General features: G+C 48.7%; 1 protein-coding gene across 3 annotated transcripts in view; it reads right to left on the bottom strand.

The window, feature by feature from the left end:
- The window catches only part of LOC147111358 (laminin subunit beta-2-like), a 201977-nt gene that overhangs the window by 84607 nt on the left and 93020 nt on the right, over positions 1-24350 (bottom strand). For all 3 annotated transcript variants that reach the window (XM_086002168.1, XM_086002166.1, XM_086002167.1), the window contains exons 10-13: positions 20630-20809; positions 8389-8501; positions 6431-6510; positions 1385-1520 (exon numbers count right to left, since the gene is read on the bottom strand). In XM_086002168.1, the coding sequence (XP_085858294.1) occupies positions 1385-1520; positions 6431-6510; positions 8389-8501; positions 20630-20809 (509 nt within the window). The remainder of the gene's footprint in view (positions 1-1384; positions 1521-6430; positions 6511-8388; positions 8502-20629; positions 20810-24350) is intronic.

The raw sequence follows: 24350 nt of genomic DNA, 5'->3' as shown, positions 1-24350 counted from the left end.
AAGAGAAAGAAAGAGAAAGAGATAGACATATAGAAGCTTACAGCATATTTCTCTTCCTATCTATCTGTCTGCCTGTCTGTCTCTCTCTTGGTCTCTGTCTCACTCTTGTCTCTCTCTTGGTCTCTGTCTCACTCTTTTTCACTGTGTCCTGCTTTCTACCCCCATCCTCTCTCCTGCCCTTTCTCTGTCTCCCTCTCTTCCCTCGGTCATTTTCTCTGTCTCTCTCATTCTCCTAACTGCATTTAAGTGGTGAAAGTTTTGGGGTGTTTGGTGCCCTCTATAATACCAGTGAGCAAAGCAAACAGTGAGTCAGTCATGAAACAGAGGGTTTAACTTCTTTAAAACTCTGCATAAGCTTGATGTTTTGTTAGTTTGAGAGTGAGCGTCACTGATCTGTGGGATTTTTGTGTCTGATTGAGGCGATAGATCTTCCAGCAGATGGTGAAGTAAATCCTTTCTGAGAGAGTTGTGGATCAAACTGCTTCCTGTGGCTGTGTCCAGGCGATTAGAGGGACTGAGGGACAAAGAGAGGACGGCTGATTTAACAAACGCACCATCGCTCCTCATTACTGCCCTGTGGCTGGAGTTTACTGTAAAGTCAGCCTCAAACACTGGGAGGGACTTTACTATGAAATATTGGGGGAGAAATTCAACATTGTTGTGCCTGTTTTTTGGGTGTAAGATCAATATTGGGGGGGAACCAATTTCAGGTCACGAGCTCCCTGGAAATGTGATCTAAGCAAAATTGGAAGCCAGGCATTCAAGAAACAGGAATAACAACGGATGCTGCCTGGCCTGCTGAGTATTTCCAGCATTTTCTGTTGTTATTTCAGATTTCCAGCATCCGCAGTATTGTGCAATTATTCAAGAAACAGGCATTGGGTGGCTTGCACATTCAAATTGTGGTCCTAACACCGGTTGTAGGACCCTGAATAAACACTGGTCTGCGCCTGCACTGGGCACGTTCAGACCCATCAGTATCAGGTTATAATGGTCCTCTGAGAATATTCAACTCAAGACAATTGTGTGTGTGTGTGTGTGAGAGAGTGTGAGGCGAGACCAGAATCACTTCTGATGCCCTCATGGTCGAACAGCCCACCAAAACTCTCCGTCTCAGATGACACATGAACAACGGCCACTTGTGTGGGGTACGAGGGGCTGCTAGCAGCCCAACAAGAGTCAGCATCCTCAGGAGAGGGGGGACAAAGAACAGGTGATGGGGGTTGGGTGGGATAAGTCAATTCTGTTTGCTCTTCCCTGACCTCTACTTGGCCTTTCCCTTACAATTGAGTATCGGGCTCACGCGCCCAGGGCGCACGCACTTACTACACACCCTCACCACACACTATCGTAAACAGGGCGCTCACGCTCACCACTCACTCACCGTGCCGAGCTGGGCCAACTCTGCCTCGTATGTGTAGTGATCGAGAGCCATGAAGAAATACCCAGAATCCACCTGGGTACACTGCCTGCTGACCATGTGACTCCGACAGCGACATTGACCACTTTCCATTGAGCACCTGTGTGTGAGCAGAGGGGAAGTGAATCGTGTAAAATGAAAAGCTAATTGTACACAGAGGAGAACGACTGAGCTCACCGCACTAATGATCGCTGACAACAACAGCCCAGACGGGTCCATCCATCATTGCACAGGGGGCATTGGAAAAATCATCCCTGAGCTAAGGGGAGCAGAAATTAGGCCTGCGGGTCAATGAGGAGGGAGAAAATTCACCAGCAGAAAGAGAATAAAAATTGCAATGAACAATGAATAACAGCAAAAATAAAAACAGAAAATGCTGGAAATACTCAGCAGGTCAGGCAGCATCTGTAGAGAGAGAAACAGAGTTAACGGGGTCGATTTTCCTGGAGCCGTCAGGCGGGGTTTCAGGCGTGTGGGGGGGGGGGGAAATAGATTGCAAAAATAGGGGGTCACGACCACCCCCCCCGCCTGATTCCCCGCCCCGTCCTACTTTCACCCCGGCGTTTCAATCTGACCCGAATCAGTCCCGCCCTCAGCTGGCGGGACTGGTTGTCAGGAGCCTAATCACCAATAATTGGCATCTTTAATGCCATTTTAAGGGGCCCTTGCTATTTTCAGCCTTTTCCCACGCTAAACACGCCTGGTGGGAACCCCGCTGATGAAACCTGGCGTGAACAATGTCGGCTTGCTTACTTTCAGCTGCAGGTCAATCAGGAAAGAAGAGATTTAATCAGACAGCATTTGTAGGTTGCAGGACCTTGTTGTTTCAGGCTTGGGGCAACTTTTTCAAGGCTTAGGCACAGCTGTGGAAGGTTGGAGCCTCATACACTTCTCCAGTGTGAGCTCCTGGGAAGCCCCTCTCACCACCCTCACTCAGCGCTTCCTCAACTGAGGCACCTACCAGAAGCATGGGAGGCCTTTTTTTCCTTCCCCTCTTGGCATTGGAGGACCTCCAGCCCCATTCGTGAAATGACACACGCCACAACTGCAGAAATTGCCATCAGAAATTTTATTAACAATAACCAACTGATGGCATTTCTAAAATAAACACATTTCACCCAAGTGACTACCCTTGTGATTAGTGGTGCTTTATTTTTCTCTTACGCATGCTCCTACGTAGTGGTTCCCCTGTGGCTTCAGCAGATGTGGAGGCCCCTTGCTCACTTTCCTGCTGCTCCTGTCTCGACACCTTTGGCGGGCATCCTCTGGGGTGGCGCGCCTGTAAGGGCTCGCCAGCAGTCTGCTGCTCCTGCGGCTGTGCAGGGGTTGAGACCTCTATCTCCGTTGGGTGTGGACTCTGGCGGGGCTCTGACCGAGGGCTCTGCAGTGGCATAGAAGTGTGAGCGCTTGGAGAGGAGCCCCCACTTCCTTGAGGTCTGCCACCAACCTCCCTCTCATGGGTCAGGTCCCCCTCAGTGCCTGCAAGTGGCTTGAGAGCATCTTGCTGCACATCAGGGGAGCCATGGGGACCCGTTTCTACAATGGCAGTCCTACTCAGAGGGCCTGCCATGAAGGTCTGGTTTCTCTGCTCAATAGCTGACCATCGCTCCTCCAGAGATGTCAAGTCTATTCTGAACATTCACCATGTTTTCAACACTCTGGCGACTTAGCTCCTCCATGGCCGTAGCCATCCTCTCCTCTACTGTAGCCATCCTTTCCGCGGAGGTTGCCATCCTTTCCGTGGTGATGCGCCAATGACTCCACAAAGGCTCTGCTCATGTTCGCTATGGACTCCTCCATTCGCTCCACACTCGCAGCAACCCTGGAGACAAAACCTGCCAGAGACTCCTGCATCTGTGCATGGAGATCCATCACCTCTTCTCTTACAGATGGACCCAGAGGCAGAGGGTTGACATGCAGCAGAGCTGAGCTGGCAGAGTCCTGCGCCCTCCGACAAGGACTCTCCACTGCTATCCCTGTCTCCACCATCTGCTGATGCTCACTTGTGAGCTGTGATACACCAGGTGACAACACTACTCTATGTCCCGAAGGTCCCACCGAGGTGTGAGTGTCTGCGCTGGTGCTGGGTGCACTGAATTCTGCTGACACTGCGCCCTCAGAGGTTGGAGCTTCCTCTCAGGCGTCTGACTGCTCAGCCTCTTCCTCCTCCGCAGTGGGGACGGGGGCTCTCGATGGTCCTGTGGGGGAGTAAAGGAAAGAGTTAGAGATGCGATGCCAAGGTTGCATGCACATTGGATTTTGCAGATGTTCATAAGTCCAAATGATGTAGCTTCAGAATCATAACAGTGACTCATGCTATGTCAATGGAGAGAGATGGAAAACTATTCTGTCACCAGCTTGCGGGCCTGCCCCTGTCTCTCCTTCCCCAGCTTCCGCAGCCACATCAGCCCCGACAATTTCCAGCACTCCTTCCTCCCAGGGGGTCAGGTGGGCTATTGAGGGTGGGCCTCCTCCAGCCCTGGCTTGCTCTCTGTTGTTGTGAGCTCTCTTTTCCTGCAATGAGGGAGACAAGTGGAGTTTGAGTGAGAGTGCAGGAGTGAGTGTAGAGATTGCATAGCATAGATACTTAGAGGGAGACAAAGATGGTGTGAGGCTGCAAGACCAAGGGCCCTCCCTGTGTGTTGTCAGTTGTGCTCAAAGCATCAGAGTGAATGGGAGTGTGAGGGCTGCATGGTGGAATAGTTATGTGAACGTGAGCATAGAGAGAGAGGGGGAATGGGTAAGGGTGCATGGATGTGACTGTGAAGTGGGATGTGGAGGAAGAGAGTGCTAAAGCTGAGTGCTGGTGGGGAAAGGCAATGGGGATCAGTTTGAGGGTGATGGAAACTTCATACTTACTTTTCCTGTACGGTGAAGGTCATGGAATCGCTTCCGACACTGTATCCAGGTTCTTCTGGTGACTCCCAGCGAGTTGATATCTGCTGCCACCTGCATCCATGCAGCCTTGGTCTCAATGGGAGGCCTCTTCCTGCCTGACCTAGGGAAGAGGACCTCCCTGTGGGCCCTAACCCCATCCAATAATGCCTGCAGTGAAGCCTCGTCGAATTTGCAGGCAGCTCGGGGTCTGGCACTGGCCACAGCTGCTGCAGGCTCCTCTGCCATCCTGTGTGGTTTGTATGGAAGCCTGCAGAGGTTGCAATGCTTGCTATAGACTTTAAAAGCACCACGAATGATGACATCATACTGTGGGGCTTTCTGACTGGAAATAGTCAATTAGCAAGGGTTCCCACACGCTGGAAATGAATTGGCCAATTGAGGGAAAATTGCATCAATCTGGCAGACCCATTTACATTCTTGTGGGAACCCCGACATTCGGGGAACCCGACAATTCCCCACACCTGCGGGAAAATCGACCCCAACGTTTCAGGTCGATGACCCTTCGTCAGAACGGGAAAAAGTTGGAGATGTAAAAGGTTTTTAAGCAGGTGCAGGGGCAGGGAGGGGAGTGAGGGGAGGAAAGAACAAAAAGGAAGGTCTGCGATTGGATGGAAGGCAGGAGAGATTAAATGACAAAAGGGTGAAGGTGTGACGCAAGAGGAGATAGTAACGGGCCAAGTTAAGAAACAAAAGATGACTCTAGATGAAGTGTAAATGGCAATGGCAGAATGATCAACAGCTGCCATGTGAAAAAAAATAGGGGCAGAGGTTACAGTCTGAAATTGTTGAACTCGATGTTGAGTCCAGAAGGCTGTAAAGTGTCTAATTGAAAGATGAGGTGCTGTTCCCTCAGTAAGGGACTGGGAAAAGCAATGGACCAGACAATGAATTGGGACCAAAATTTGAACCCACTTTGAAACTTGTATCTAACCCGTGCTACAACTGCCCTGGGAGTGTCTGATGGGACAGTGTAGAGGGAGCTTTACTCTGTATCTAACCCATGCTGTACTTGCCCTGGGAGTGTCTGATGGGACAGCGTAGAGGGAGCATTACTCTGTATCTAACCCATGCTGTACTTGCCCTGGGAGTGTCTGATGGGACAGTGTAGAGGGAGCTTTACTCTGTATCTAACCCATGCTGTACCCGCCCTGAGAGTGTTTGATGGGACAGTGTAGAGGGAGCTTTACTCTGTATCTAATCCGTGCTGTACCTGCCCTGGGAGTGTTTGATGGGGCAGTGTAGAGGGAGCTTTACTCTGTATCTATCCCATGCTGTACCTGCCCGGGAGTGTTTGATGGGACAGTGTAGAGGGAGCTTTACTTTGTATCTAACCCGTGCTGTACCTGCCCTGGGAGTGTTTGATGGGACAGTGTAGAGGGAGCTTTACTCTGTATCTAACCCATGCTGTACCTGCCCTGGGAGTGTTTGATGGGGACAGTGTAGAGGGAGCTTTACTCTGTATCTAACCCGTGCTGTACCTGCCCTGGGGGTGTTTGGTGGGACAGTGTAGAGGGAGCTTTACTCTGTATCTAACCCCGTGCTGTACCCGCCCTGGGAGTGTTTGATGGGACAGTGTAGAGGGAGCTTTACTCTGTATCTAACCCCGTGCTGTACCTGCCCTGGGAGTGTTTGATGGGACAGTGTAGAGGGAGCTTTACTCTGTATCTAACCCGTGCTGTACCTGCCCTGGGAGTGTTTGATGGGACAGTGTAGAGGGAGCTTTACTCTGTATCTAATCCGTGCTGTACCTGCCCTGGGAGTGTTTGATGGGACAGTGTAGAGGGAGCTTTACTCTGTATCTAACCCGTGCTGTACCTGCCCTGGGAGTGTTTGATTTTGTCTCTAGGCGTTCAATATGGGACCTGTTCCATTCGCAGCACTAAGATCGTGAAGTTGTATCAGCTAATAAAACAAGCATTAATTAAACCTATTTACACAGTGGATCAGAAAACACAACAGGCATCTCCCAGAAACAATTCCTGACTGCATAAATTCCTTCCCACGATGGTTTGTGGATGTACAATTCTTTGCTGAATCCCAGTTACTCCCTCAGCCCCAGAAAGACTTGTAATGTATTTAGGAATCTTAAGTTTGAATGAATTTTCTCCTTACTGGTTGTCGTGAGCTCCTCCCACATCACAGTCACAGGCTCGGCAGCCATTGAGATCGTGGCTCAGTGCCCAATGCTCACCCTGCACAAGATCAGAGAATATCACACTCACATCGTCCAACTGATACAGGTACAGAAGAGTTTATTGCATTACAGACAGAGATACACACACACACACACACACACACACACACACACACGAAGAAGACGAAATAGGAGCAGGAGTCGGCCATTCGGCCCCTCGAGCCTGCTCCGCCATTCAATAAGATCATGGCTGATCATCGACCTCAACTCAACTCCACCGTCTCGCCCATTCCCCATATCCCTTGATTCCTTTAATATCCAAAAATCTATCGACTTCTGTCTTGAATATACTCAACAACTGAGCCTCCACAGCCCCCTGGGGTAGAGAATTCCATAGATTCACAACCCTCAGTGCAGAAATTCCTCCTCATCTCAGTCCTAAATGTCCGACCCCTTATCCTGAGACTGACCCCTAGTTCTAGACTCTCCAGCCAGGGGGAAACAACCTCTCAGCATCTACCCTGTCAAGCCCTCTAATAATTTTATATGCACACGCGCATACAGTCATACACAGATAGATACACAAGCACACTTACACACAGGGATAGATAAACACACACATTCACACAGAGATAGATACACACACACTTAGACTCATGGGCACACACACAGTCACTCACACAGAGATAGATACACACACACTTAGACTCATGGGCACACACACAGTCACTCACACAGAGATAGATACACACACACTTAGACTCATGGGCACACACACAGTCATTCACACAGAGATAGATACACACACACTTAGACTCATGGGCACACACACAGTCATTCACACAGAGATAGATACACACACACTTAGACTCATGGGCACACACACAGTCATTCACACAGAGATAGATACACACACACTTAGACTCATGGGCACACACACAGTCACTCACACAGAGATAGATACACACACACTTACACAAACAGGCACACACACAGTCAGAGTACCTGCCCCATATTTCATAGCGTTTTAGTCTTTTCGCTCGAGTATGACCTTGAGCCAACTTCCTTCCACAGGACCTGGAGCCAGCTCCTGGATTCCTCAGCAACTGCCCCGTCATCTTATCGTTGGGAATTGCTCAGACCCAAAGTACAGATAATCAGCAGCGAGCAGGATCGAGTGAGAAACATAGAGGTATCCAGGCCGAGCATCCCCTAACTGGACCGCACAGACCAGGTGGTTCCCCGGGTCAGTTCGTGGCCTGTGCTGAGCTAACCGAGGTGGTGGGGATTCTACAATCAAGCTCAGTGCCTCACTGGACTAGGGAGGGGGAAAAAACTCAACCAGGGCTCTTGTTCCTGATCACCAAGGTTGCAAGGAGTAGGAGAGAAAATAACATGAATGAGGAAGTAGCAATTCGTCAATGGCAATCTTGAGTTTTATTTTCAGCTCCCTTAATCACCAATAATTTGTACCTCTCCCTCTTCATCACTCGGAGGGCACGGATTCCTAGTTGGGGCTCAGTTTGTCAGGTGCCTCCCACTATCTTGCCCGGTCATCCTTCACTGATGATGCCAGGCTATCCGACTGTGTAGGGCATTACGGCTAAACCCTATCACCTCCAAATTCACACCTGTAGACTTTCCACTGGGAGTCAGGACCAGGAACTCTGGTTGGCTTTTTCACCTCCTTAGTGTGCACTAGGGTACTGAGGCCAACTTTAACACCTCAGCTCACGTCAGTTAACTCGGCTACAGCCCGCGATCGACCCGAGGACCTTCTGTTCTGTATGACCCAGTTCGGGGATGCTCAGCCTGGTGTGGCACTGACCTCTGGAAGAGCTTACGCCTTCTACTGCGACTCTACTCGCTGCAGACTATCTCCCGGGTCCTGAAGAGCACGATGCGGGGAGCTGTTTACCATCACAGGCGGACTCACCAGACACTGATTACAGCTGCGGCCGGTTACTAGCCTCTTGCAGAAGCAGTCTCCACTGACGGGATCACAGGGCAGTCCATCTGCCACCGTCCCAAAGGGGTCACACCAACAAGCTGTAGGAGGCACAGAATAAGTCATCATTAACTATCCGGCATTTCCCTTTCAAGGTTTCAATTTGTTACATTTAACAGGAGCGGGCAGTGAGCTCATCATCATTTCATATCTTCACACACTTCCCTTGGAGAATAGTGGATGGATTCACAGGTTGATAAACAATCTGTGCTTGTTTTCATATCTTCACACACTTCCCTTGGACAGGCCGCGATGTGAATACCCTTTCCATGGCCATGACCATCTTTATCCCAGTAGATGGGGGGGGGGGTTAGTCCTATACAGAGGGGTAGGGGTGGGAGGGGTATGTGGGGGTTATGGGCTCGCAACAACCCATACGAAGAGGGGAGGTCCACCTACACCCACCGAACATGAGGATCCCCCGGATGTCAACGCCGGAGCTCCGATCTCCACTCCCCGGTGTTGTGTCTGTGCATAATAAGACACAGACTGCAGGAGAAACGGTACAACAGGTATTTACTCAACGTGGCTCACAGTGGAATTGCCTGTACAGATTACTACTCAGTGCTATATACAGGTGTGGTCACTGCCGGTACTACAGTATACAAGAGCTGTAAAAAGTAGTTCCCCCCCTTAAAGGTATATACATTACAATTCCTCCCCTTTTAGATTAACAGTACCATTACACTCATTTAACAATTAAATATCAAACTAATTACAATTAACACTTTTAACATGCAACATTAGCTGAAAATAGTCTATTTTTAAATTCAGTCTTTGGGGAGGCTTCCTGATCCTTTCTGGATAGCGCCTTTCCCGAGTGTCTTGCTCTTGGTGCGGAGGCGATTCTGGCCCCCTGTCGTCGGTTGGTTCATCAGCTTCCGATGCTACTGTTTCTGGGGTAGATGCGACCTGTACGTCGGGTTCATCACCAGGTACGTATGGGCAAGGCATGGGGTTGACTTGTTCCTGTGACTCTAGGATCTGGTCAGCATGGCGTCTCACGATGCTCTCCCCAACGTCCACTGTGTACATTAGTGGGCCCTGCCGTGTGCATATCGTTCCTGGCTGCCATTTTTCTGTTCGGTAGTCGCGGGCCAAGACTGGTTGCCCTACATTGAAGCTCCTTGTTGGCTTCTCATGGATGTGCTGGAATTGCTTACTCTCAACATCTCTTCGTACGTTTGGTCTGAGCAAATCCAGGCGAGATCTTAACCTTCGGTTAAAGAACATCATGGCTGGGGCCTGGTTGGTGACTGCATGTGTCGCATTCCGGTAGGCGAACAGGAAATTGTCCACCTTGTGCTGCAGCGGAATGTTGTCATTGTATATAGCCTTTATTGCCTTCTTAAAGGTTTGTACGAACCTCTCAGCCAATCCATTTGTGGCTGGATGATACGGGACGGATGTGTAATGCCTTACCCCATTCTTTTTCAAGAACCTCCGGAACTCTTCGGACACAAACTGTGGACCGTTGTCGGAGCAAACCTGTTCTGGCAAGCCATTCCTGGCAAAAATGGTCCGTAGGACTGCAATAGTTTTCTCCGTGGTGGTGGAAGACATTTTGATGCCCTCAGGCCATTTCGAGTGCGCATCCACGGCTATTAAAAACATTGAGTCCATGAATGGACCAGCAAAATCAATATGCACCCGTTGCCATGGAGATGAGGGCCACTCCCATGGGTGTAGAGGGGCCTGTGGTGGTGCATTTTGGACTTTCTGGCATCCTGAGCAGCTCTTGGTCAGGTCCTCGATTTGTTTATCGATTCCCGGCCACCACACATAAGCCCTGGCTAGGCTTTTCATTTTTACCCCTCCCAGATGACCCTCATGAAGCTCATTGAGCACTCTATCCCTTAACTTGGGTGGAATTACCACTCGGGATCCACACATCAAGGTCCCCCGGCACACTGACAGCTGTTCTCTCCTTGTCGCGAATGCTGGCAACAGTGAGTCGCCATGTGCTGGCCATCCCTTCACCGTCAAATCATATACCCGAGACAGTGTCGGGTCATTTCAGGTTTCCTTTTCGATACAAGCGTTAGTTACCGGTAGGTATTCAACTATAGTCTAATGGAATATTTCGATAGGATCCACTGCTGGTGCTTCCTCCGCAGTAGGCAGTGGCAGGCGTGATAGCCCATCAGCATTTCCATGCTGTTTCGTGCCCTTATATTCAATCTCATAGTGGTGCGCCCCTAGAAAAAGTGACCATCTTTGTAGTCGTTGCGCAGTCATCACCGGAACGCCCTTCTTCAGATTAAAAATGGAGACAAGAGGCTGGTGATCAGTCAGCAAGGTGAATTTCTGCCCGTGCAGATAGTGATTGAACTTTTTCACTCCCCACACTAGGCGGAGGGCCTCCCTGTCAATCTGGGCGTAGTTACGCTCGGCTGAGGTTAGTGATCGTGACGCAAAGGCTATTGGCCTCTCTGAGCCGCCCGAGAATTTGTGCGACAGCGCCGCTCCAATGCCGTAGGGTGACGCATCACATGCCAACCGAATTGGTAATGCTGGGTTGTAATGGACCAATACCTCTTTCGATGTGATTAGTGTTTTGCTCTTCTGGAAAGCTCGTCTACATTCGTCACTCCACTTCCATGGCACCCCAGTTTGCAGTAGGGTGTTCAGTGGGTGTAGTATTGTAGACCAATTTGGCAAGAACTTATGGTAGTAGTTTACCAGCCCGAAGAACGACCTCAGTTGTGACACATTTTCCGGTGCTGGAGCCTTGACTACTGCCTCAATCTTCTCTGGGGACTTATGTAACCCCTCTTTATCGATAACGTGGCCACAATACGAGATCTGTTTTCTAAAAAACTCGCATTTGTGGCGGTTAGCTCAGAGCCCATATTCCTGCAATCTAGTGAGCACCTGCTCCAGGTTGGCAAGGTGATCACTGTCATTTTCGCCCGTGACCAGGATGTCGTCCAAATAACACTGGGTCCCTGGGATCCCTTGCAGGACTTGTTCCATTGCCCTCTGCCAAATAGCCGGAGCTGATGCTACCCCGAATACCAGCCGGTTGTATTGGTAGAGACCTTTATGGGTGTTGATTGTGAGGTATTTTTTTGATGCTTCTTCTACCTCCATTTGCAGATACGCCTGGGCCAGATCAATCTTAGTGAAGCGTTTCCCTCCAGATAGCGAGGCAAAAATATCTTCAATCCGCGGAAGTGGATATTGTACGGTGTGAAGGACCGGGTTCACTGTTACCTTAAAGTCCCCACAGATGCGAACCTTCCTTGGTTCCCCAGGCGTGCTGCTCAACGACTTTTTCATCACAGGGACGATGGGCGTAGCCCACTCGCTCCAGTCTACCTTGGACAGTACACCTGAACGTTCCAGACTCTCCAGCTCTGCTTCGACGGCTGGGTGGATCGCATAAGGTACCGGTCTGGCCTTAAAAAATTTTGGGCTTGCGTTTTCTTCAATTTTAATCGTCGCTGTCATGCCTTTTAGTGTTCCGAGTCCTTGCTGGAACTCTTCTTTCACGTCAGTTAGGATCTTTGACAGTCGCCCAGGTATGACGTAGTCATCCTTTTTGTCAGCCACAGTCAGTGCCTGTATGGAATGCCAATCCAGTTGTATTTTCCGGATCCATTCACGTCCCAGTAATGGTGGTCCTCCATCTTGCAATACATACAGGTCTAGTTTTGGTGTTTCGTGACCTTATTTTTCCTTTGGGGTAGACTTTTTGCCCCGTGTACGTCTTCAAAATAATTTTTGTGTCTCTCAAGGGTATGTGTGAGAATAGCCGCTCGTAGTCCCGTCGGTTTATGACTGTTAGGGCTGATCCTGTGTCCAATTCCATCTTTACCTGGACTCCTGCTATCTTGAGAGTGACCCAAATGGTTCGGTGATCCTCCGTTGTGATCACATTATGTAGTTTCAGACAACTCAGTTCCCTGCTTTCGGAGTCGTTATCACTCTTTTGTTCGTCTGAACTATTCTCCGTCATCTTATGTACCTTCTTGTACTTTCCTTTGGTAGGTTTCTTATTGCTGGTTTTCTTTCCCGACCTGCAGACTCGTGCTATGTGTCCTACTTTTCCACACTGCCTGCACACTTTGTCTTTGAACCAGCAATCATTCTGGTCATGTGTTGTTCTGCCGCAGCGATAGCACTTCTCTGTTCCATATGACATTTCGTTTGTGCCATATTCTTGCGGTCTCTGTTGTATCTCTGCAGCGCCCCGTGCTGCTGCTTCATATGATACCGCAATGCTGAAAGCCTTTTCCAGCGTAAGGTCCTTTTCAGATAAAAGCCGTTTCTGGGTTCCTTCACTTTGAAGCCCACACACAAACTTGTCCCTTAAGGTATCTGCCAGTCCCGCTCCAAACTGGCAGTGTTTCGATAGTTTGCGCAGTTCTGTTAAATAATCAGCATTGCTTTCATCCTTATGCTGGTTCCATTTGTGAAACTTGAATCTTTCTGCTATCAGCAGCGGTGTGGGGTTTAAATGTTCCTGTAGTATCGTTACTATGCCTTCAAAACTCTTTTCCATTGGCTTCGTTGGGGTTACTAGATTTCGTAATAAACCATACGTCTTTGCACCCATTAAATTTAACAATACCGACGCTTTCTTGTCATCTGACACCTCATTTGCCTTGCAGTACACCTCTATTCGTTCGACATATGTAGTCCAATCTTCGACTTCATTGTCAAATGCGGTGATACTGCCACTCTTCGGCATTTTGGGTGTGGTTTAAAATGGCGTCTCCCAATGGCTTAAAATGGCGTCTCCCGCACTTTCCTTCCTCCCCCGCTGCTGCCAACGCCGCTCCCGGCGGTTCTCGTGGCAACGGCGGCGCCCTGTAGGTTTCGCGCGTCTCTCTCTCCCTCTCTTCGACGCTGCTCGGCCCCTGAACACCGGCTGCGCCCTGTGCGCTCTGCCCTCTCTCTCTCTCTCTCTCTCCCCTGTCGACGCTGCTCGGCCCTTTGCTGTGCCGCTCAGTCGGGCTCTAGCCCGCCGCTGTCCGGGAGGGTCTGCGCACTACCTGTTGCCAGCCCGTTTCGCTGGACCACCTCGACTGGAAAGCCAAGCCTGGCTCTCGACAGCCTCCCCCGCAATTCTCGAGTCTCTGCTGGATGACTGGGCGGTTGCTCGTGGTCGACGCCCGAGTCTCTGGCCTTGATCTCCAATCCACTGATCTCCAGGAACGAATCCCCAGGAGGTGATGCAGAGTTGCAGGTAGGTTCGAACTTGCCTTGTCGCCAACGTTGTGTCTGTGTATAATAAGACACAGACTGCAGGAGAAACGGTACAACAGGTGTTTACTCAACGTGGCTCACAGTGGAACTGCCTGTACAGGTTACTACTCAGTGCTATATACAGGTGTGGTCACTGCCGGTACTACAGTATACATGAGCTGTAAAAAGTAGTTCCCCCCCTTAAAGGTATATACATTACACCCAGGACTGTCCAGACTGTGGTTTGAACCCGCAACCTACTGACTCTGAGGCGGGAATGGCTACCAGTGAGACAGAGGCTCCGACCGGCAGTGGGCTGCAGTGCAGTGAGTCATGGAATGGTGGAGGATGTGGGATCGTCACAGGGTGAGATACAGAACTGAGTTACAGTGTCGTGCAGAAGCACTAACCAGGGAACAAGAAAGAAAGAAAGACTTGCATTTCTATAGCGCCTTTCACGACCTCAGGACGTCCCAAACTGTTTTACAGCCAATGAACTACTTTTGAAGTGTAGTCACTGTTGTAGGAAACACGGCAGCCAATTTGCGCACAAAGGAGGAAGCTTATAAAGTTGCCAGCAAAAGCGGTCAGCATGAGGATTGGGATCTTTTTAGATATCAGCAAAGGGGGACCAAGAAATTGATAAAGGGAAAATGGAATATGAGCACAAACTAGCGAAAAATACAAAAACAGATTGTAAAAGCTTCTATGTGAAAAAGAAAAGACCGGTGAAGGTAAATGTAGGTCCTTTACAGTTAGAGACGGGAGAATTTATAATGGGGAATGAGGAAATGGCAGAGAAATTAAATAAATACTTTGGGGGAGAAATTGAGTATAGCCCTGTTTGGGGCGCCAGCCTCGCCAGGGCGCTAAAAGTAGCGCCCCGGAAACATTCGCGCCCCCGCACCGGAAATTGAGTGGTTGCGCCCCAAAGGGAAGCGCGGCGCTACTGAAGGCACCCCGCATCCCTCTTGGGGCGCTGCGAGTGAATATGCGGTATTGCAGGCCTTCCTCCCCTTCTTAAAAGGGGAGGGGCCTTGTGCAGCGCGATCTGGGGCCCAGCTGGGCCCCCGAGGATCGGGAGTGCAGGCAAAAGAGCCCGGCACCAATGAGAAGTGGGAGGGGGTTTCAGGAGGCCGGGGACGGGGGTGCAGGCAGGTGCTGGCAGGCGGCCAACAACAAAAATGGCCGCCCCGCACCTCGCCTTTAATTTGCGCCTCCCCGGCCGCAGGTAGGCCCCCCTGAACCCGTCGGACATAGCGTCCAGCGGTAAATCAGGGGGCGCTGCCGAATGTCGCGGCCGGGGCGCTGCACACACCGATAACGTCATCGGCAGTGGCACAGCGCTAACGGTTAGCGCCACCACTAACATCCCGCGGAATTTAGCGGGAGGCGTGGGCAGTGACGCGCCCGGGCGCCAGTTGGCTTGCGACCCACTTAGCGCCCTCTTAAAGCGCTAACGGTTAGCGCAGCCTACTGAATTTCTCCCCCTTTGTTCCTGTCTTCACGGAGGAAGACACAAAAAACTTCCCAGAAATACGAGAAATCCAAGGGTGTGGCGAGAATGAGGAACTTAAAGAAATTATTATTAGTAAAAAAACAGTACTAGCAAAATTAATGGGACTAAAAGTCGATAAATCCCAAGGACCGGATGACCTACATCCTAAGGTTTTGAAAGAGGTGGCCATTGGAATAGTGGACGCATTGGTTGTCATCTTCCAAAATTCTATAGATTCTGGAACGGTTCCTGCAGATTGGAGGATAGCAAATGTAACCCCGCTATTTGAAAAAGGAAGGAGAGAAAGCGGGGAACTACAGACCTGTCAGCCTCACATCAGTAGTTGGGAAAATGCTGGAATCTATTATAAAGGATGCAATAACTGGGCACTTAGAAACTAATAGCAAGACTGGGCGGAGTCAGCATGGATTTATGAAAGGGAAATCCTGTTTGACAAACCTATTGGAGTTCTTTGAGGATGTAACTAGTGGAGTAGACAAAGGGAAACCGGTAGATGTGGTGTATTTGGATTTTCAGAAGGCCTTCAATAAGGTCCCACACAAGAGATTGGTGAACAAAATTAGGACACATGGAATTGGGGGTAATATACTAGCATGGATTGAGAATTGGTTAACAGACAGAAAACAAAGAGTAGGGATAAACGGGTCTTTTTCAGGATGGCAGGCTGTGACTAGTGGGGTACCGCAAGGATCAGTGCTTGGGCCCCAGCTATTCACAATCTATATCAATGATTTGGATGAGGGGACTGTGATAATAATAATAACTTCCGGGAAGTTATGTCATCACTTCCTGTGAACTATGAACTATGAACGGTGTACATACCTCACTTCCTGTCATATGTCACTTCCTGTTGGACTGGTATAAATACTGGTCTGTTCAGTATTGTAAGAGGCTTCTACCAGAGGCATGGTAAAGACCTCTCTTGTATATAGTGTGATTATAAGTTACTTAAAGCTTACTTTAAAGTTACTTGATGGTAAGACTCCTTTTTCTTACATCAATTTAAGTAACTTAGTATTTACACTCACAAATACTAGACCTTCGGACAAACTCGGAGTTAAGGATCCAGGGAACCACCCATCATGGAGAGAATCCTTAGACCTATTCGTCTGGACTTGGACTCGAATACACCAGCAGCTGGCAGGGTATGGAAGCATTGGTACTGTACTTTTGAGAATTTTCTGGATGAATGTAAAGCGGATGCTCCTGCTAGATTGAGGATACTTATCAATTATGTGACCCCAAAAGTGTTCGAATATGTTGATGAATGGGATAATTACGATGAGGTGATTCGGGCACTTAAGAAACTGTATGCCAAGACCCCAAATGAGGTCTATGCTAGACATCTACTGGCCACAGCCCAACAAGGGCCAGGGGAATCAATTGACGAATTCCTGCAAGAACTTCGCAGGCTCAGCATAGATTGTAACTTTCAGGCAGCCTCAGCTGAGCTGTACCGCAAAGAAATGATTCGTGATGCTTTCATCTGCGGGATTGCCTCTCCATTTATACGCCAGCGTCTACTAGAAAGTAAAACACTTGAGCTACAAAAAGCTTTTGACCTAGCTTGTTCTCTGGATTTGGCAAAGAGAAATGCAGACCTCTATCAGCTGCCCAGATCTCGATCTGCTGCTGTAGCTGCAACCAGACAGTTCAAGCGGTCTCAGGTGAACCCTATCATGGGGGAATCTAATTCTGATAATTCTGATGAAGAGGAGGATGACCCCACTTTAGCAGCCTCTTGGCAATCTAGGAAGGAGTGCTTCTTTTGTGGAGATGCTTTTCACCCTAGGAAAACCTGCCCTGCTCGCAATGCAATCTGCAGCTATTGCAAAAAAAAAGGACACTTTGCGAAAGTTTGCCTATCAAGGGCCTCTACGAGGGCCAATCCAACTAAGGCCTACCGAACTGCCCCAATTAGGGCCTATCAAGATGCTCCAGCTAGGACCTATCAAGCTTCCTCTCGAGCTCTCTCCCGAAGAAGCACACCGAGCGTTTTAGCCACTCTCTGTGCAACGACACCAATTACAGCTGCTTGCCCACAGAACCTGTCTCATGCAGCCACAAAAATTTCAATTAAAGGGCATACCTTAGATGCCTTAATTGACTCAGGAAGTACTGATAGTTTCATTAAGGAACAGATTGTTGCGAAATTGAAACTACATGTCTTCCCATCGGACCAGGCAATTGCGATGGCTCAGTCATCACTTAATACCAGAATCTCCAGCTTTTGTGTTGTTGATATGACACTTCATGGTCGTATGTATCCCTCCACCCGACTTTCGGTGCTCAAGGACTTATGTAGTGATCTCCTCTTAGGGTTGGACTTCCAAAAACAGCATAAGAAACTCACCATTGAGTTTGGTGGATCCAAACCCGGACTTACTATTTCTAATATACCGTCTAAATTACCGTTTTGTGCATTGTCAGCAGCTTCACTTGATGAACCCTCATTATTTGCCAGTATTCCGCCTCGATGCAAACCAATAATAACGAAATCGCGGCGCTTTAATCAGGAAGACCAATCTTTTATTGCGGCTGAAATCTCTCGACTTCTAGCAGAGGATATCATCGAACCATGTTCGTCGCCCTGGCGGGCTCAAGCCGTCATTGTCAAGAACCCTCTAAAACCTCACAAACCGCGACTATGCATCGATTATTCGCAAACCATCAATCAATATACCGACTTGGACGCCTACCCATTGCCACGCATTGATGATATGGTTAATAAACTGGCCGAATACAAAGTGTTCTCAACTTACGATTTAAAAAATGCCTATCATCAGGTACCCTTGAAGGTCTCAGATAAGCAGTACACGGCCCTTTGAGGCTAATGGACGGCTGTACCAATTTCGTCTCCTCCCATTCGGGGTTACTAATGGAGTGGCTGTCTTCCAACGGGCAATGGATGGCCTGGTTAAGCAGGAAAACCTAAGGGACACTTTTCCCTATCTTGATAACATTACCATTGCAGGTCACGATCAACAGGAACACGACGCCAACCTCCAAAAATTTCGGGATGCCCTCCATCGCCGTAATTTGACCCTGAATGAATCCGAATCTGTTGAGTCGCAACCGACCATCAACATCCTTGGCTACTGCGTAGGCAATGGTATCATTAGGCCAGACCCAGAAAGACTTCACCTGCTCCAAGAGCTCCCGTCACCTAAGAATCCGGCTTCTTTACGTCGGGCTCTCGGTCTGTTTGCATACTACGCTAAATGGATTCCTCATTTTTCGGACAAAATCCAACCCTTGCTGCATGCTAGATCATTTCCATTGGAAACAGTGGCTGTTGCAGCCTTTAACCTTCTCAAAAAACAGTTGGAGAAAGCGGCTCTTCACTCCATCGATGAGAATCTCCCTTTCGTGGTTGAATGTGATGCCTCGGAGGTGGCGATCTCGGCTACTCTGAATCAGGAAGGTCGTCCTGTAGCATTTATGTCCAGGACCTTACAAGGTGCCGAGCTACATTATCCTCCGGTTGAGAAAGAAGCCACAGCCATCATAGAGGCAGTATGGAAGTGGAACCATTTTCTAGCTCGCCAGCACTTTACATTGATCACGGACCAACGATCAGTCGCCTTCATGCTCGATAATCGAAAACGAACCAAAATTAAGAATAATAAAATACAACTTTGGAGGATGGAACTGGCCTCTTTTGGTTATACCATTCTCTATCGGCCTGGCAAGGAGAATGTGGCCCCGGACACCCTCACACGGGCATTCTGCTCCACTATGTCATCCTCTACTCTCATGGATGTCCACAATGGATTGTGTCATCCTGGCGTTACACGCATGCTACATATTATATAGGGCCTTACTGAGACCACACCTGGAGTACTGTGTACAATTTTGGTCTCCTTACCTAAGGAAGGATATACTTGCCATAGAGGGAGTGCAACAAAGGTTCACGAGATTGATTTCTGGGATGGCGGGACTGTCGTATGAGAAGAGATTGAGTAAACTAGGCCTGTATTCTCTTGAATTCAGAAGAATGAGAGGGGATCTCATTGAAGCATACAAAATTATTACAGGGCTTGATAGGGTGGATGCTGGGAAAATGTTTCCCTTGGCTGGGGAGTCTAGAACCAGGGGCCACAGCCTCAGGATAAAGGGTCGGCCATTCAGGACTGAGATAAGAAGAAATTTCTTCACACAGAGGGTGGTGAATCTTTGGAATTCTCTACTCCAGAGGGCTGTGGAGGCTCAGTCATTGGGTATATTCAAAACAGAAGTCGATAGATTTCTGACTAGTAAGGGCATCAAGGGATATGGCGATAGGGCCGGTGAATGGAGTTGAAGCAGAAGATCAACCGTGATCTCATGAATTGCGGAGCAGGCTCGAATGGCCGACTCCTGCTCCTATGTTCTTAAGTTCTCCCACAAACAGCTTGGTTAGTAATATTGGTCCATCTGAGAGGGCAGACGGGGCGTCAATTTACCGTTTATCCAAAAGACGGCACCTCCGACAGTGCAGCACTCCCTCAGTACTGCGCTGGGCGTGTCACACTGGCTTTTGTGCTCAAATCTATATAAATCAGATTGGGGACTGAACAGATCTGAATTAAATGCAAGTCTTTATTTTTTCTTTTTCCCCTCTTCCGGCTGAGATTAGCCAAATCAACACAGACCAGGCCTGGGACAAGAGGTCTTCCTGCTCTGCTTGGCTCAGTACCAAAACTGGGCGGTGCATTCACCACAAAGAACTACATTTATCATTTAAAATAAAAACACTGAAGCCATCCTCTGTGGGTCTGAATGTAGAATGATCAGAATTCTAACCCAAGGCCGGAGTTTAACTAGAGGCTGATTAATTAGACACACTGTGCGGCCTTGAGACTAATCTAGTGAGAGGCCAAGAGGAAACCAACACCAAGGGGCCAAGATTGCGTGAGGGCTGGGATTCTATACAGAGTGAAGACCTTTTTGTCAGTGGGTAGCACTTCGCCTCTGAGTCAGAAGGTCGTGGGTTCAAGTCCCACTCCAGGACTTGAACAAGCTGACACTCCAAGGGTCGTACTGCACTGTTGAAGGTGCATTTTTCAGATGAGACGTTAAACCAAGGCCTCGTCTGCCCTTTCATGTGGACATTAAAGATCCCACGGCACTATTTGAAGACCAAGGTGTCCTGGGACCAATATTTATCCCTCAACCAACACCACCAAAAACAGATTATCTGATCATTATCTCATTGCTGTTTGTGGGAGCTTGCTGTGCGCAAATTGGCTGCTGCTTTTCCGAAATTACAACAGAGACTGCACTTCAAAAGTACTTCATTGGCTATAAAGTGCTTTGGGACGTCCTGAGGTCGTGAAAGGTGCTATAGAAATGCAAGTTCTTTCTTTATAACTCTGCATTGGGATCAGAAATCGGATTAAATCAGATTCACTGGGGATTGAACAGATGTGAATTATTTCACCCAGGGACAGAGTAAAGTGTGTGGAAGGAACTCACGTTGACAGCCCTGTAGGTTTTCAGCACTGAGCCCGAAATAGCCAGCTTTGCATTTATCACATCGAGGGCCCTCCACATGGTCTTTGCAGCGACACTGCCCAGCGATCATTCCCAGGTTCGAGTCGTCCCGACTGTCGCAGATTCCACCATTCAGAGAGCCATCAGGGTCACAGTCACAGGCTGCAGGGCAAAGAAATCAGTCACATTCCTCTCCTCGATCCAACCCACAACTTTAGCACGCTTTGAAAAAAACACCGGGAAAAAAAACAAAAATCAAGAACAACTGGAAATATGAATTAACCCCGTCCCAAGAAAATTCTGGAAATCCACAGCACTCGAGAGAGAAAGAGAGAGAGAGAGCAAAGACAGGTTAACGTCTCTGGGTGAAATGGTTAGACCTCAATCCTGGGCCCCTCACCGGGTCCCACCCTCGCCTTCTCTCCCAGATGCTGATCACTCAGCTGTGCATTTTCCATTTAATCTCGGGATGTGGGCGTCACTGGCAAGGCCGGCATTTATTGCCTGTCCCTAGTTGCCGTAAGAAGGTGGTGGTGGGCCTTCTTAAACTGCTGGGAGCACTTTTGATGCAAACTGAGGGTCTCGCTCGGCCACTTCAGAGGGTGGTTAAGAGTCAACCAGGTTGGTGTGGGACTGGAGTCACCTACAGGCCCAGACCGGGTGAGGACGGCAGGTTTCCTTCCCTAAAGGACATCAGTGAACCCGTTGGGTTTTTACGACAATCCGACAGCCTCAGGGTCACTTTTACTGATCCCAGCTTTTTATTCCCAGATTTTTTTTAAACTGAATTCAAATTGTCAAACATGGTGGGATTTGAACTCATGTTCCCTGGATTACCAGTTCAGTAACAGAACCACTATCCTCATTCCAGAACTTTCTATTTTTTAAAACAATAAAACAATCTCATTTGGCCCAAAAATGTTCTGAACTAAACTAAGACACAATGGTAAACGCCATGAGGTTGGGGGAGGAGAATTTAATCCACGCCCACCCCCCAGCTAATAACCTTTTATTTTTCATTTACAGTTGTTTTAATTCTCATTACATTTATCAATAGGATGTTCTTCGCCCTGTTTATTGTCAGAAAGCTCTCAGGGTCAGGGTCTAGCTCCTTTAATAATTGCCAATACACTTAAATACAAAGCCTTAGAGAGGGTGCAGAGGAAATTTACGAGAATGTGGAACTTCAGTGATGTGGAGAGACTGGAGAAGCTGGGATTGTTCTCCTTAGAGCAGAGAAGGTTAAGGGGAGATTCAATAGAGTTGTTCAAAATCATGAGGGGTTTTGATGGAGTAAATAAGGAGAAACTGTTTCCAGTGGCAGGAGGGTCGGTAACCAGAGGACACAGATTGAAGGTAATTGGCAAAAGAATCAGAGGGGAGATGAGGAGAATTTTTTTACGCAGCGAGTTGTTGTGATCTGGAACGCGCTGCCTGAAAGGGCGGTGGAAGCAGATTCAATAGTAACTTTCAAAAGGGAATTAGATGAATGCTTGAAAAAGAAAATGTGCAGGGCTCTGGGGAAAGAGCAGGGGGAGTGGGATTAATTGGAGAGCTCGACCAAAGAGCCGGCACAGGCACGATGGGCCGAATGGCCTCCCTCTGTGCTGCATCATTCTATGAAGTAAGTATAAAATTGAAGAAAGCAGGCCGTCAGAGTTCTGCTTTACCTCAGCATACACTGAACATAGAAGAAAGGGTGGAACTATACTTGGAGGCAGGGGCACACCAGAAAATACAAATCTTCTTGTCTCCTGTGGCTTCTCAGAGTGAATTAGGGGCAGTTGTGTGTTGTTAACCAATGCCCACTGGTTTAGCCTGCTCCAAGCTCATTCTGACCAGGAGAGACTTTCATCCCATTAGTCTGGGATGTGTATGAACCCAGATCCCAGAAAGGAGAGGCTAAACCCTAACCCCCTGCTCCACCCAATCTCCCACTAACATTCCTTCAACGGTTGCTCAACGATTTTATGACCTCTGAAGCCACTTTTGGCTGGGCTGATAATGGAGGACGGCTGAACGGCCAATCACGGGCTCTTGACAAAAATTGTTTTTCTTCCTCATTAGTGGAGAATTTCGCTTGCAGCTGTGAAGATTGGACATGGCCAAGGACGTGCTTCTCATTTACTCACACAGCTCGTCAACTAGAGAACGGCCAACTTCACCTTGGATTGGGTTCAATCTTTCCCACATGCCCAACTGTGCTGCGAGTGTTTACAACCAGGAACAGTAACATAGCGGTTATGTTAGTGGACTAGTAATCCAGTAGAGCTGGACTAATGATCTCTAATCATGAGTTCAAATCCCACCACAGCAACTGTGGAATTTTAACTCAATAAAGCTAGTACCTGTATCAGTAATGGTGACCATGAAATTGTCGTAAAACCCATCTGGTTCACAAATGTCCTTTAGCGAAGGAAACCTGCCATCCTCACCCGATTAGCAATGTGGTTGACTCTTAATGGCCTAGCAAGCCACTCAGTTATATCAAACTGCTAGAAAAAACAGTAAGAATAAAACGGACCACCTGGCATCGACCTAGGCACCAAATGTGGACACGGCAAAGGCACACCCAGTCCAGTAACATCCTCACTTAGGGGACTTGTGCCAAAATTGGGAGAGCAGTCCCACAGACTAGTCAAGCAACAGTCTGACATAGTCATACTCACAGAATCATACCTTTCAACCAATGTCCCAGACACCTCCATCATTATCCCTGGGTCTGTCCTACCAGTGGGACAGGATATGCAGTCGTATACAGTCCGGGTGTCCTCAACATTGACTCCGGACCCCATGAACTCTCACGGCATCTGATCAAACATGGGCAAGGAAACCTCCTGCTGATTACCACCTACCGCCCTCCCTCAGCTGATGAATCGGTACTCCTCCATGTTGAACACCACTTGGAAGAAGCATTGGGGGCAGCAAGGGCACAGAATGTACTCTGACTTCAATATCCATCACCAAGAGTGGCTCAGTAGCACCACTGCTGTTAGCAGAGTCCTGAAGGACACAGCTGCCAGACTGAGCCTGCGGCAGATTGTGAGAGAACCGACACGAGGCATCGTCCTCACCCACGTGCTGGGTTCCCCAGTCATTGAGGATGGGGATATTAATGGAACTCCTCCTCCCGTTAGTTGTTTAATGGTCCACCATCATTCACGACTGGCTGTGGCAGGACTGCAGAGCTTTAATCTGATCCGTTGGTTGTGGGATCGCTTACCTCTGTCTATAGCATGCTGCTTCCGCTGTTTAGCATGCATGTAGCCTACTTGAACTCGTCCTCACCAATCTACCAGTCACAGGTAGGAGTGTGAAGACAAAGTCCCATCTTCAAACTAAGGACATCCTCCATTGTGTTGTGTGCCTCTACCACCGTGCTGAATGGGATAGATTTAAAACAAATCTAGCAGCTCAAAACTGGGCATCCGTGAGGTCATCAGCAGCAGCAAAATTGTATTCCACCACAATTTGCAACCTCATGGCCCGACATATCCCTCACTCTACCATTACCATCTAGCCAGGGGACCAACCCTGGTTCAATGAGAAGTGTAGAAGAGCATGCCAGGAGCAGCACCAGACGTACCTAAAAATGAGGTGCCAACCTGGTGAAGCTACAGCACAGGACTATGAAATCCTGGAACTCCCTCCCTAACAGCACTGTGGGAGCACCTTCACCACACGGACTGCAGCGGTTCAAGAA

This window comes from Somniosus microcephalus, chromosome 11 (genome assembly GCF_052327205.1).
Source record: "Somniosus microcephalus isolate GS21.2 chromosome 11, FLI_Smic_1.0, whole genome shotgun sequence".
Lineage (NCBI taxonomy): Eukaryota > Metazoa > Chordata > Chondrichthyes > Squaliformes > Somniosidae > Somniosus > Somniosus microcephalus.
The sequence above is the reverse complement of the archived record's forward strand: the minus strand, read 5'-3'. Positions and strand labels throughout refer to the sequence as shown.